The sequence below is a fragment of the Mesitornis unicolor genome, unplaced genomic scaffold, assembly GCF_000695765.1.
Source record: "Mesitornis unicolor isolate BGI_N332 unplaced genomic scaffold, ASM69576v1 scaffold6278, whole genome shotgun sequence".
Lineage (NCBI taxonomy): Eukaryota > Metazoa > Chordata > Aves > Mesitornithiformes > Mesitornithidae > Mesitornis > Mesitornis unicolor.
The window spans coordinates 87,472-101,642 of record NW_010203773.1 but is presented as its reverse complement, the minus strand read 5'-3'; the positions used below and the strand labels follow the sequence as shown (position 1 = coordinate 101,642).

The window sequence follows — 14,171 nt, the reverse complement described above, 5'->3', positions numbered from 1 at the left end:
CCAAAAGAAAGCTTCATTAGCATAATTCATGACAGTCCTTCTAATAATATTTTCAGGGACAAAAATATAGTTATACATTTTGTCAAAAAAAAACCCACAAAAAACAAAGAAAAAAAACCCTGGGAACATAGTGAAATTATGAAAGATCTAGATTACTACTCCAGTGAAAAAAATGTGGGGCACACTGGATAGGAATATAAAAGTATCAGTTCTGACTGAAGTATGAAACTTACACAAACAGCGGAGGGGATAAAACCCCCACCCTTTTTAGAACATTTTGATATGTGTGAAAACTACAAGTGCTAGAACTGTGAAAACGAAACTGGGAAATTGATCCATATGTTCTGGAAATGCCACCGCCCACAGCTAAATTATTTTTGGAGAACAGAACAGAAGAACAACTGCTAAAGCTGTTATAAACACAGGGTCTCCCTGGTGATGCAAAGATCTTACCATGGCAGATATTAATGAGTGACTGTTACCATCTGGATATCATATATGAAGTATATATTCTTTGGTATGTTCTAGAATAATTACTAAGGAATACAATATTTTTTATCAATTATCTCTCCCATTCTCTCAGAAGAAATCATTCAAAGGGTAAAAACACTATTCAGAGTGGTTCACACATTGATTTTCATCATATAGGTGAATGTAACTTAAAAGCCTGAACTGAGCTACGTAATTCTACTGCATTAGGGAAGATATTTTAAACTTGGGAAGTGCTTTATGATAGTATACTTTTCCAAAGTGAAATATTTTTAAAATTTGCAACATATGAAATAGCAGTAAGACCTGTGGAAAGGTTCTGTTATAGTTTCTCAAAACTAAAAGTACATCATGCTGATTACAAGAGATATCATCACCAATTAATTTGGGCTACCATTTACTTGGTCACAAGAATGTGTGACTGGAAGGAATGAACTTCTTTTGTTCTGCTATCAAAGACATCCAAGCCTTATATTTCTATTTTGTTCTTCTAGCAAGCAGAATCTTCATGCCAGTTGGCATCTTCCACTTTCTACCTGAAGGCTGACCCCAGCCTTATTCTTCTGACAGTTTGGTAGCCTGCAATTCTCACAGTTTATTCTAGACAGTCAGTACCCATTTGTACCAACATTATCCTTCCAGTGTGCAACACATACTCTCATAACTAATTCATACAGTAACTCTTGCCACAGAAAGGGATAGAGATCAACATAAAGAGCAACAGATTTAAACAAAGCAGTATGTACATTTTCTTGGCCATACCAGCAAACTCTCCCTGAAAACATTAAAAGATGTTTATAAAAAATTCTGAATGGTGGCAACTATATATCATCTGTTTTGTTCTGGTTTAGAAAGGAATTGCATCAATCCATGATGTTCTATATACCACCTCTCCCTCACAACAGCCACTAAGCAAAACCTAGCAACAAAGTTGTGACTATCATTTTGAAATAAATTTAAGAAAAAATAGTTTCTTTATTACAAGTGGCATTTAAAAATTATATTAATAACACAATTCTGGTTTGGTACTAATTTTTAATTTTCTTTCAAAAAATGTCTTTGCTAAGCAATTTACAAATTCTGAAAATAAATAGCTTTCTGCACATCATCAAACTTGAACTGACTCTAAGTATAGTTTTTATTTTTCATGTCTTTATTCATTCTTTTCTACATAGTATTTGTGGAATTCAGCATCTGGAACGAGCAGGAAACAGGTTGACTCTCTTTGACTCCCTTTATTTCTGCATAGTGACATTTTCCACTGTGGGCTTTGGGGATGTTACACCCAAGATATGGCCTTCAAAGCTGCTTGTTGTCATTATGATCTGTGTTGCCCTTGTCGTGTTGCCCATACAGGTAAATGTGTTTTTTTCTTCTCTTCTGAATTGTTTTTAAAACTAAAGAATAATAACCAAAACAATTTATTGTTACTGTTATTACTGCATATAAAATGTCAGAAAAAATAACCATCTTCTCTACCTCCTATTTTTTTTCTTCCTTTTTCCTTTGTCTGTACCCTATAGTCTAGATTAGTACTAAAAGCCAGAGCACTAATAACAGTTTTCAAGTGCTGGTGAAAGATTTCTGTTCTTGTCATATACCACAGGACCCTTTCTTCAGCCTGAGATATGGGTATGTTATTAATGGAGCACTTTAAAAAAAAACAACAAACCCAACAAAAAACCCAAAACAACAAACCAAACAAACACTAGCCAGCGCTTTCTTTATGAGTATAGCATTTCCTCTGCAGGCTCTCTGTTTCTAATCTTGGTTGTCTCTACTTCCTCGCTTACTGTTACAGCTCAGTGCTAACTTGAAAAAAAAATCTCATGAAATCTGCAACTCAAGCAAATTGAGTTCACAGCTGTGTATGTCGATACACACACACAGATCCAACAGTACATTTAGGAATTTTTGAAGCCTACTTAAGTTTAGGACTTCTAACAGTTTCAATAGAAAAAGCATATACAAAAATCCAAGTATTTCAAAGAAACAATCAGTTCATTAAATTTGTACCAAACATTTACCAGCTTAGGTGAAGCTTGATGACAGAAACCCTGAGATTACATGGAAAGTCCTGCCAAGATGTTAACTGTCCCATGCTTGGTGATCACCCAGACCTCATGCCACAAAAAGGGGATGTGGGAGACATTGTGCATTCTCATCAAAACTTACATTAGATTTGCTATAACATGAAGCTCCAAAGTTTCTCATATAGTCATAGTTTCCAGACTCTGCTTCTTTGACAGTGAAGCAGACAACACAGAAACCCTGAAAGGTTGGAAACTCAAGATTTCACCCTTGATTTTCTTGAAATTATTTGAGCATTTTAATTATACCTAAATATTTAATGTCTGCATACACAGACATAGGCACTGACACAATCACATTCCCTCTGATTGGAAGTTGAGTAAAATATATATGTTATTGAAAACTAAAATAATTTTTAAGAAATTTAGAATTTCCTAGGAAATACAGATTTCATCTTTTCAAGAGGTTCTGATAAAATCTTCAGGCATAAGAGCTCTACATTACCAGTAAATAACGTGGAATCTACTGCCCTTTCACATACATTTACCTATTATTAACTACTTTATTTTATAGCTTTCTAATGATAATGAGGCTCTATATAGTTTTCCATACACAGAACATGTGAGGCATTCTCTCCTCAGCTTTTGTCCTGCTATGAAATCAATTATTATTCATGATTCAGTCTCTACATGTGAATGATAAAAAGCATCTATGACATAGACATATAGTTAAATTGAGCTCAGTATTAAATGCATATTGCTTACAAGAAATTTTGAAATGATGTTTGTATGTTTTATCACAGATTGCTACAATGACACTGATTGTTACAATATTTTCTGTACTTTAAAGGATTCAAGCTAGTAGAGCAATGTTTACTGTTAGCCTGCATATATTGTTCAGCTGGCAAAGACAAATTTGCTGTATTAAGAGCTGCTGTTCATTTAAGTTCTATCTAAATTTATAAGACAGGTAAGAGAGTATATGGGTCACCCTCAGAACATTATAAAATCTCTGAGAACAGTTATTGCCCAAACTAAGTAAACTCGTGCTTCTGTCTGAGTACCTATACTCACAGCGACTTAAGTGTATGAAACTTTAACCTTTCATTTGAGGGAAGTATTTATGTCATGCAGCACTAAAGAAAAAGAGCTCAGAGGTGTAAAATACATGAAGTAAATACGGTAGAGCCTTCATTCTTTTTTGAATTTGTGATTTACGGTGGTCTCATAATATTTTAAGATTTACCCTGCTATTTGTGTGTGGTAGAGACTGGCTCTACTGCCATATTTTTCAATTACCTTATTATTCATCTCACCCACTTTCTAGATAACTTTTTGAAAAGAAAAAGACATTGTGGGCTAAGGGCATATTTTCATAGAGGTGTGAGATAAATGATGCAACAGTGTTAAGTTGTGATACAGCTGTACTGCACATCTGATTATCCTTATTTCACTGACAATTGGCATCTCTTGCAGTTTGAACAGCTGGCATATTTGTGGATGGAGAGACAGAAGTCCGGTGGTAACTACAGTCGACATAGAGCTCAGACAGAAAAACATGTTGTGCTGTGTGTTAGTTCTCTGAAGATTGACTTACTTATGGATTTCTTAAATGAATTCTATGCTCACCCCAGATTGCAGGTACAGTGAAAAGAAAAACTCTAAATGCTGATTTTTTGTAGACAGCCTTCTGAAATTATCTTTTAATTTGTAAAACTGAATTTGAGAATAGCTGACTGAATTGAGAATCTATAATTGCAATAAGAAGTTGAGACACAGTATATGGAGACATTCATTTTTAATTGAGGTAAATAGACTAAATAGATAGAATTACTGTCTACCCACTATGCCAATCCTTTTAGAAACAGATATTTCCATGCAAATTCCTTATATTGTACCCCAAAATAGAAAATAAATGAAAACTACTCAGATACTTTTTCCTGTCATTTTGCTACTGGATCCAAAACTCCTCACAAGCCAATGCATCTTTTTGGTTTTCATTTTCCTTGTTTTTCTTTTGCTTTTTTTTTTTTCCCCTGCCATTGTTAGGAATATTAGATCCTTTTGCAATTGTTGAAATTAAGAAATAAATATACATGTTTTAAAGGACAAAGACTTGAAAAATTACACACAAGAGATTTTCTTAGAGTACGCTTATTCCCTAGCTAATGCAAACAAATGTCATATGACTTGTTTTGATCATATAAACACTTATTTGTATGAGATAGCAATTTGGATTCGTTATCATTAGCTTTGCTACAGACCATTTCTTTTACTAAATCTTCTCTATGTCTTTTACTAAGTTACCTGTGGTACCATGCTTCATTAACTAGTGCTAAAAATCACAAAAATACAATCCTCAAATTGCTAAGATGCAATTTGGGAAATCCCAAATCCATAATATTCCTCAAAATAATTAGCTAGTAAGAGGCATAAGCAAATGCACAAAGATACCCAGTTCTTTATAGATGCAAACACAAATTGAAACCCAAAATTTAGTTAACTAGCCTGAAGAATGAATCAGACTCTGTGATACACTAGAGACAAAGAAGAAGAGTTCTAATACAACTTATGTAGCCTAAAAGAGCTTATGCATGTTCCCTTCATAGCCGAAATGGGAAGCAGGAGGATAGGGATGGTGCACTTGATCCAATGCATTAAGTTTTCTGCAAATGGCTGTGCATACTAAGGAAGGCTTCTATGACAAGCCTGTCCTAAGCTCTCAGTCTCTTCTCTCACATTCCATTTATCTCTCCTTTTCATATGTATATGAAATGTATATGCACACATATATACTTCAAAGCAACCTTACTTTTTCTAACAAGGACTGTCAAGAGCATAGGAAGCAGATGAACACAGGAAACATTGATGTAGAGGTAAAAATATAGGGGAAGACAATTCCATTTTGATTGTTGAAAACTTCCTACATTTGCCAGCTAGAGAGACAATTTAGATTTCTGTAAATTGCAAAATATTTTCTTTTAAATTATGCCAATATGGAAACAAAAATGTTTCTAAATGTACTTTAGTTCCATTTTGGAGTCTTTTGTGAGCAGTTGACAACTGACCAGCCATTTTTATTAAAGAATTCGATATTTTAAATATGTATATTCAAATAACTTTTATCAATGAAATTTGAAAATTATCAGAGATATTTTTGACATCTTGAGTCTCTGTTGACTCATTATCTAACAATAAATGGTAACATAAAAGAATAACATGACTATTCCCCTTTTTGTTTTTGACAGGACTATTATGTTGTTATTTTATGTCCTACTGAGATGGATGCTCAGGTCCGAAGGGTGTTACAAATCCCAATGTGGTCCCAAAGAGTTATCTATCTGCAAGGCTCAGCACTAAAAGATCAAGACCTGCTAAGAGCTAAGTAGGCAAATATTGACTAATATTGGGTTTTACTTTTGTTTCACTCATACTGTTTGATAAATAATGTTGACAAACAATAAAAGCTGTACTAAAATGAAAGCATATATATTTAGAAAGCAAGTCTCTGATATAATTTGTTTTTCTTGATGTTTGAAATTTTTCAAGGAACAAATATTTGTAAGCTCTTTAATCTGACCATATTTTTCTTCACTGTCTTTTCTGTCTCAGCTTTTATAGCTATAGAGACAGAGCGCCTGTCATTTTTTCTGAAAAAGAGGCACAGAAAATTACAAATCTGCAAATAATGCCAGAATTTGTTACTGTTTCTTGAGCAAAGATGGTAAATGTGATGGTAGTTCTGAGCAACTGATGGGGGAAAAAAAAGTAAACAAAAATAATCATCACCCTTTGAACCCATTGCACAATTCTGTTTTCTTCCTAAGTTCAGCCTGGTAGTATAGCAGCTACTCTCCTATATCTCCATATACTCTTCTTTCAGGGCCTCTCACCACATACTTCCACCACTTCTAAAAAATCCTCTCTTCCAGTTAATATTGAATGATGTTAATCAAAACACATCAGTCAAACACAGTTCCTCAATGTGCCCCCTCCCTCCATTGCTCAATCACTTGAAAAGTGTAAAGGAATTCACAGTAGAATTCATGTAGGAGGATCACCTCTTTAAACTCTCCAAAGAGAGAAAAAGGTGATTTTTAGCAAATAACTGATTTAACCTTCACTACTCTTTGTAAGAACTTATTCAGCAACTAATTTAGATATCTAAAAATCAAGCCAATACCTGTCTGAGTATTTGTGTCATTCACCCTTTACCACAGGGGAGTTATTTTCAAGAGTCTAATCTGTAAGAAGTCTACTGAGCTGGTATCTTCTCAGATTTCTGCTTCTGAAAAAACAACTACTTCTATGTCTGTTTAAAATTTGAAAATACAATAAAGCTTTTTTCAGGATTAGGAATTTTCTTTTAGAGAGAAGTTCCTTTTTTGGCTTTCTTGCTGATTTCAAGAAGGAATTCATGTGGGGATTTAGCTGGCATTTGTTCTACATTTTAGGAGAAGAAAAATTAGGCTGTTCCTTAAAGATAATCTTGAATTTCACTTATAATAACCTGGAGGTAGTCAACTGTGTAACTATGCTTTTTTTCTGCAGAATATGTAATTGAATGTACCTGTCATAGAATAATTTCCCAGTGTAGTGGGAATTTAATAGAACAATTAATATGAAATAGAACCCAGTACCTAAGACATTTGCTGTAATTGTTTTTAATGAGAACATAATGTACTGAGAAGATAACAAGGCACGTGGTAAACTTCTAATGAATAAAGTAATTGTTACCAGCAACCAAAAAGAAAACAAAACCAAAAAACCCAGGAAGTGTCTCATTATCAAAATTTATACATATAGTATACGTGAAATGCAGTGTCAAAATAACATGATAAAGGTTGCACTAAAAAGTAAAGGAATACCAAAAGTTGCCTCCTGTAAAAGTAGTAAACAGTCAGTTAACTGAAGATTGTATTTTTCTTTATATGCTCTAGTATAAAATTTGACTTCACAAAAACAGTATTGCTTCTTGCTTACTACCTTTGAGAACTTCACCTTGCAAATTTTTGGTCTTTGACAGTGCTTATGTGCCCAGATTTAACAAAAAACCCAAAACAAAACCAGAATCAAAACCAAAATCAAAACCAAAACAAAGCAAAAAACTATCCCCCAAAACCAAAACAGAAGCAAAACAAACAAAAAAAACCAAACCCAAAACCAAATTCAGAACAAATTCTGTAATGAGATATCATGCTGATATTTACATTGTTCATCAGCATGACTGGAAAATTTATAGTTACTTCAGCATTTGAAACAATAACTGATTAAAACAGTTCTCATTCTCCACACAGACTAGCACTAGAAAGTGAGTAACACTACCAAGCTTGGTTTCTTTCCCATTTCTGACCTCAAATATTTTTTCTCTCTCCTTCCACTTTCTTTAGTGAACAAATCTTAATCCTCTTCATGTCCACTCTTTTTCTTTACCATATATTTTTTTCCTTTCACAAATTTTTCTTCCACAGAATCATTTCTCAATCATAGAATCACAGAATCATTAAGGTTGGAAGAGATCTGTAAGATCATCAAGTCCAACCGTCCAACCATGCCCACTAAACCATATCCTGAAAGTGCCACATCCACACACTTTTTGAACACCTCCAGGGATAGTGACTCCACCACCTCCCTGGGCTGGGTAGCCTGTTCCAGTGTTTAACTACTCTTTCAGTAAAGAATTTTTTCCTAATATCTAATCTAAACCTCCCCTGGCACAACTTGAGGCCATCTCTCCTTGTTCTGTCACTAGTTACCTGGAAGAAGAGACCAACACCCGCCTGTCCACAACCTCCTTTCAGGTAGTTGTAGGGAGCAATAAGGTCTCGCCTCAGCCTCCTCCAAACTAAACAACCCCAGTTCCCTCAGCTGATCCTCAGAAGGCTTGTGCTCCAGACCCTTCATCAGCTTTGGTGCTCTTCTCTGGACAAGCCCCAGTGCCTCAATGTCCTTCTTGTAGTGAGGGGCCAAGAAATCAGTACTGAGAAATGAGAAATTAAACTCCCTTTAATTCTGCCATCCTCAAACAGTGGAACTATTGGGTTTTTTTTGCCTCAGATTCAGTTTTCGAGCACATAAAAATGGTGCCATTGACAAAGCTTTTTCAGTTATTTGGACATTAATAATACTACTCTCATAAGGATACTGTGGGCTCTAATAGATGTTTTTAATAAAGATGTTATTAGTGTGTCTTGTCTAAATTCATGGCATTCATACATTTTCATTCTCAGGTTATTATTTTTCATCTATGGCTAAAGTGATGCAAGCAGTTACAAAAAACACAGGGAAAATGGTGAATATGTTCATCTGAGTTTCATTTCCTTATGAAATTACATATATATACATTTATATACATATAAATATATATATATACACACACACTCTGTTAATCACAGTTACCTCATCAGCTGTCATCAAAACCTCATCTAATTTCACTGAATTTTCTTTCCTACAACTTTGTTAAAGACCTTAACTTCCCAATTCTGCTCCCATGCTTAGCTGAAACTTATACAGCTCCCATGATTTCTTCCTAATCAGCGCTCAGGAGTAGCCTGTCCTCACTTCTCCACACCAGCTGCCTTTGACATTACTATTTTGGATATATTGATTTGCCTTTGTTATAATGACTTTTCTATTTCAAGTACTTCAACCTTTTGAGGTTTCCCCTTTTTTCCTATGCTAGATGCCTACGGAGAATCTACAACGACCTGACTTTATCCTTCTCTTTTCTTTAATACTTTCTCTGAATCATCTCACACAAAAGAAACAAATTCAATCACTATTTTTATGATCAAAAACTAAGAGGTTGGCTGAGCTATCTGACATCTTATTATGGATATCTATTCATCAACTTTAGTTTAGATGCAGACACTTGTAAATAGATCTTCATTTTTGATACCAAAATAAAACTGATATTCTATTGTGGATCATAAACATGCAATTATATTGTAGAGCATCCTATGTAGACTGTCTGCATCTTGCAGATGTTTTTTCACACAAGCTCTCAGTTTTGCCCTACTTAAAATTGTATTTATGTATTTATCTAGTGAGACCACTTTCTACCATAATTTTTACAGCCAGGTATTGTCACACCATTTCTTTGTTTCCCATGTTTGCATGTACTTTTGTTGTCCTTTGTTGTGTCACTTTGAGCTTACACGGCAAGGACTCTTTTTGTTCTGTGTTTGTACAGTACCTAAAAAAATTAGGTGTCAGTCTAAGCCTAGGATCCCAGTGGCCTAAACCATTACTAACAGCTACCAATTCCATTTTCTAGCAGCAGGGAAACCAGAGATTTAAGAATGTCAAGTCCCATTCCAGACTCCAGAATGGAGTTGCTATAATGAGCAGTGAATTGCCTGTTAATTTTCCCCAACTTCTGTCTCACTTTTTCCCTTCCCAGGAAACCCATTCTGATCATCCTGTTTCTCTTTGCCCAGAAAGCCCTGTCTTCCCAAGGAGATCAATCAAGTTTCTATTTCTTTACTTCCATGTACCAGTAAGTAAAGTAGGATTCACTGCAAAAGGATATCAAGATCTGAGGCAAGAGAGGAAAACCAAACTTTGATGAAACCTTCAGTCAGACAGTTTTTCTTTGCACTTCCACCACCACTCTTATTACATGACCAGTTATATCCACTAAAATACAATTAGGCATTAAAAGTTCTCAAAGAGACTGTGAACTGAAAATGGTTAATTCATTTAATGCACACGTACACAGAACTGTTTATCTCATATGCATGATTCTAGTACATCTACCTGTCTTTCTGCTATCACAAGGCAAGGTAAGTCTATATTGTTATTTGCCCCCTCTTATTAATTCTTATCAGGAATAACTCTTACATATCATACCCTTACGTGCTATGCAGACTGTTGCTATTTATTCACTTTTTATACTCATGACACAGAAATATTTATTTTCCAAATTGTGTTTGAGGTCACTCTGCTTTTATTACTTCAGCACAGCTTCTACTGGCACCAGTGGAAGAAAGTTTCCAGAATCTAGTCAAGAAGTACTGGTACACCATGAGTTATGGCACAAGGTGACTGCTGCTGACATTCAGATAATGCATGAGAACAGAGAGACTAAAGTTTCTCTGTATTCTGTTTCTATAAGCATACAAGAATATAAACTGTGAAACAAGTCCACATAAGTATTTTTTTTGGTATGTAACAGGCTTGTTTCCCCTCTTCTAGAATGGATGATGCTGAAGCTTGTTTCATTCTGAGTAGCCGTTGTGAGGTGGACCGGACAGCAGCTGTAAGTTTTGAAGAAATATCTAAGAATGAATATGCATGCTGTTTATAATGTCACTGCCCTTATTCCCTTTCAGTGACTGAGATATCTTCTGTGAACAGAAAATTAAAATTGGCTGATTTACACACAGATTTTTGCATGTTGGATGAACTTCTTGTCTCCATTAAGATAATGAAAAGGTTTCTATTGTGTTCCATAAAGCCAAGAATTTACAGATTTATGAAACATGATCTAATGGCTCATTTCACATAACATATCTACTTCTGCTTTTTTTAGAAATTAAATTATGAGACCTACCTATCAAAGAAGTCAGGATTTTACAGCACATTTTATTTATACATTTTATTTATACATTTAACTTTTTTTTAAAAAGTAAGAATTTATACATTGTTTAAAAAATAATAGAAGTGCTGTAAGAATACTGTACTTTCAAAGAGACAATTTTCATACAGAATAAAGTACATTTTTATGAGTTCTCTCCTTTTTTATGGAACAATGGCAGAATACTATATAAGCACTATCATGTTACCTTATATAGATCTATTGATACTTGGTCATTAATCACTCCAAAGGGTAGTATGCTATCAAAAAGTTTTATTCAGATTACCCAGACTAATATCAGTGCTTGCTCTAGACATCCAATTCAAAGAGTTGTATTTATTAAATCAGAAGAGATATCTATCAACTGACTGGTATTTTCATTCAGAACAATTGAAGTATTGAAAGTTTACTACTAACAAAGGATTGAATTCAACTTTATAAATTAATGTTTTACTAATACCGAATAACCAGTATATACCATTTTTCATACTGGCCAATTTCAAATGTGAAGAATTGCAGGATTCTTTAAGTAAGTTATTAATGTTTTGCCCATGCTACTAGTTCTTTGCAATCACTTAAGTTACTGTCCACAAAGGAAGACTGCTAATAAGAGCCTCTACTCAGCATGTCTGTGATAAAAGAATAAAACTATTTTAATAAGAACTAGAACTCTTCACACTAATGAAACTACCTACTGATCACAAATATCCAGAAAAAAAGTCCACTGAGGAAAGATTTATGAACAAAACTTTAAATATTTCCCCGTGAACTGCATGCTAAATTGTTGCACACTTGCCTTTATTCAGTTTGTTCAGATAAGTCTGAATATTCACAAAGTTAAATTAAGATGCTTATAAATTGCCTAACACTATGAAACTAACGTTTATAATTCAGTAATTATGTTTTAAGCTGTCTCAATTTAAAAAATACTCGTTTGCTGCTGCATTAGAAATAGTATTTATTTTTCTGTATGTTAAAAACAGATAAAATAAAATGAGGGAAATGAGGGCTTTACATTATATATGTAATACTTAATATCTTCTCTATGACTTGCTACAATTACTTCATCTGCCATCAAAACGTGGTTGTTTCCATACCTGGAAACATATGGCTTATCAGAGAAGGAAGAATAAAAAAAGCAACAGAAGCTGCAGCTATCAAGAAGGAAGGATTATTTCCTTGCTAGGCAAATAAGCCCCCAGAGGCAAGTTTTATCAAAAATAACTTAATTTTTTTGTAGCCTATAAGCATGCTGTAAAGACAGTGCTGGACTTGCAGAAAACCTCTGAACTCCCTGAGAAATCTGTGCTCCTACTCTAATATTCAAATTTACTGAACTTTGAATTGGATTAATTAGCAATATACTCCTGAAAACACAACTGTGAAAGCCACTGAATTGGCAGCATGCAATCCTAGAGTAGTCAAGCAAGGCAAGCATACTGTTTGAAAGTGACAGATGTGCTAGGGTATTTAGGGGTAAGAACAAGGAACAGTTCTTGCAGATACCTGGGAATATCTGAAAAATACTGAATACGGTAAGACTGAAAAATATCAACATGCCAAACTGCCTTGCCTAAATTAGCCATGAATATTTAGCAGAATAAGTCGGCTACAATATCTAATTTCACAAAATATACTTGACAGTTGTTAAATGGTTAGAAATGAGAAATCCCATACAATTAGAATATGTGATTTACATTGCACTTGGTAGGTTTATGCAGCTTGAAGGACAGCTGCACCAACACAGTATTCACTTAGAGGTAAGTTGTTCATCTCTGCTCATAACCTCTCCAAAATTTATACAAAGAACTGACAATTTTCAACTCTGCTGAACTCTCCTACAGGGCAGAGAGGAGCTCCTACATGGAGCTCATGAAGCTTCCATCCATTCTGATCAGCACTGTCTAGTTTAGGTTTCAGAGTCACAGCCAGCTACAACTCTCTTCAGGTAGTCTTTCTGACCTCAGGGACAGTGTGCCCCAGGAAATACCAAAATGGTACCTTGCACATTTCAGCTACCAGTACAGACGATCATCATATCTCATTTATCATTGTATCTGGAGCATACAAACAGGCAAATCTCATCAAAGACGCAATCCTGTTACCTTTCTTTGGGACAGAATGCCCTGTTGAGTGACTGGCTGGCTAGTCATAATGGCTCAGTATCCTAACTGTAGCAGTGATACTCTGAGGATCAATGTCATCTGAATTTTTTAAAAACAAAATGTCACCTCTATTCTGTTTTTGTTGTTGTTCAGATTTCATTTTCACAAGGAATGCAATTATTTATACTGCTAATGAAAAATAGGACAACTGTTTTGGGTTTTTTTGTTGTTGGTGGGTTTTTTCCTGTTTTAACTTACTGCCCCCTAGAGCTCTGAAATGAAATGGATTTAACTTCTTACACTGTTCCAGCTCTAGTCACTACTAATAACTTCACTAATATAGTACATAAGGTTACAGTTTGTCACTGGACTGGAGGAAGCTCAGTTGTCATCCCAGTATCAATCTTTATAACTACAACTGATTTTTCATTTCACCCTGCTGTGCTTAAGATGACAAACTGTTAGTGCCTTGGATCCTCTCCTATGTCTGACAGCTGTCAATATATAAGTTAAGAGATGCTTTGAGGAGATTCCTGACCAAAACAGCTGTTGTTATTCATGTGATTTTTCAAAGTCCATGAGGTTTTTTTTTTAATCTCTCCAGCTACACTCCTCAGCAGAGGATCTACTCATTTGCCATGAATACCACTGGCTGTTCATTGCTTGCTGTTTCATTAGTTAAGTTTTAGTGCCAAAGTCTATGTTGCTTCTGATCCATAGATCTCAACTGTAGCTCAGAAGAAAAGTACAAGAAGGGATGACATGCAGTTACTCCATAAAAATTGTCAGTTGGTTCCTTTTTAACTTGGAGGAGTAGGAACTTCAACAGACCAAGAATTTGTCAGCTTTCCAAAGTCTCCTTTCACAGACACTCTCTTCTCTGACAAGACAAAGCTCTGCCAAATTTTATTCTATCAAATCCTATTTTGACATCTCATACCAAGGTGTAAGCTGCTTATCTGCTACAGC

At 34.8% G+C, this 14,171-nt stretch overlaps 1 protein-coding gene across 1 annotated transcript in view; it reads left to right on the top strand.

Moving 5' to 3' along the window:
• Positions 1 to 14,171, top strand: part of KCNT2 (potassium channel, subfamily T, member 2) — a gene marked incomplete at its 5' end in the record, with an annotated part of 104,284 nt that overhangs the window by 38,354 nt on the left and 51,759 nt on the right. The window contains 4 exons of the mRNA XM_010190837.1: positions 1,665 to 1,845; positions 3,996 to 4,160; positions 5,768 to 5,904; positions 10,716 to 10,779. Of these exons, the coding sequence (XP_010189139.1) occupies positions 1,665 to 1,845; positions 3,996 to 4,160; positions 5,768 to 5,904; positions 10,716 to 10,779 (547 nt within the window). The remainder of the gene's footprint in view (positions 1 to 1,664; positions 1,846 to 3,995; positions 4,161 to 5,767; positions 5,905 to 10,715; positions 10,780 to 14,171) is intronic.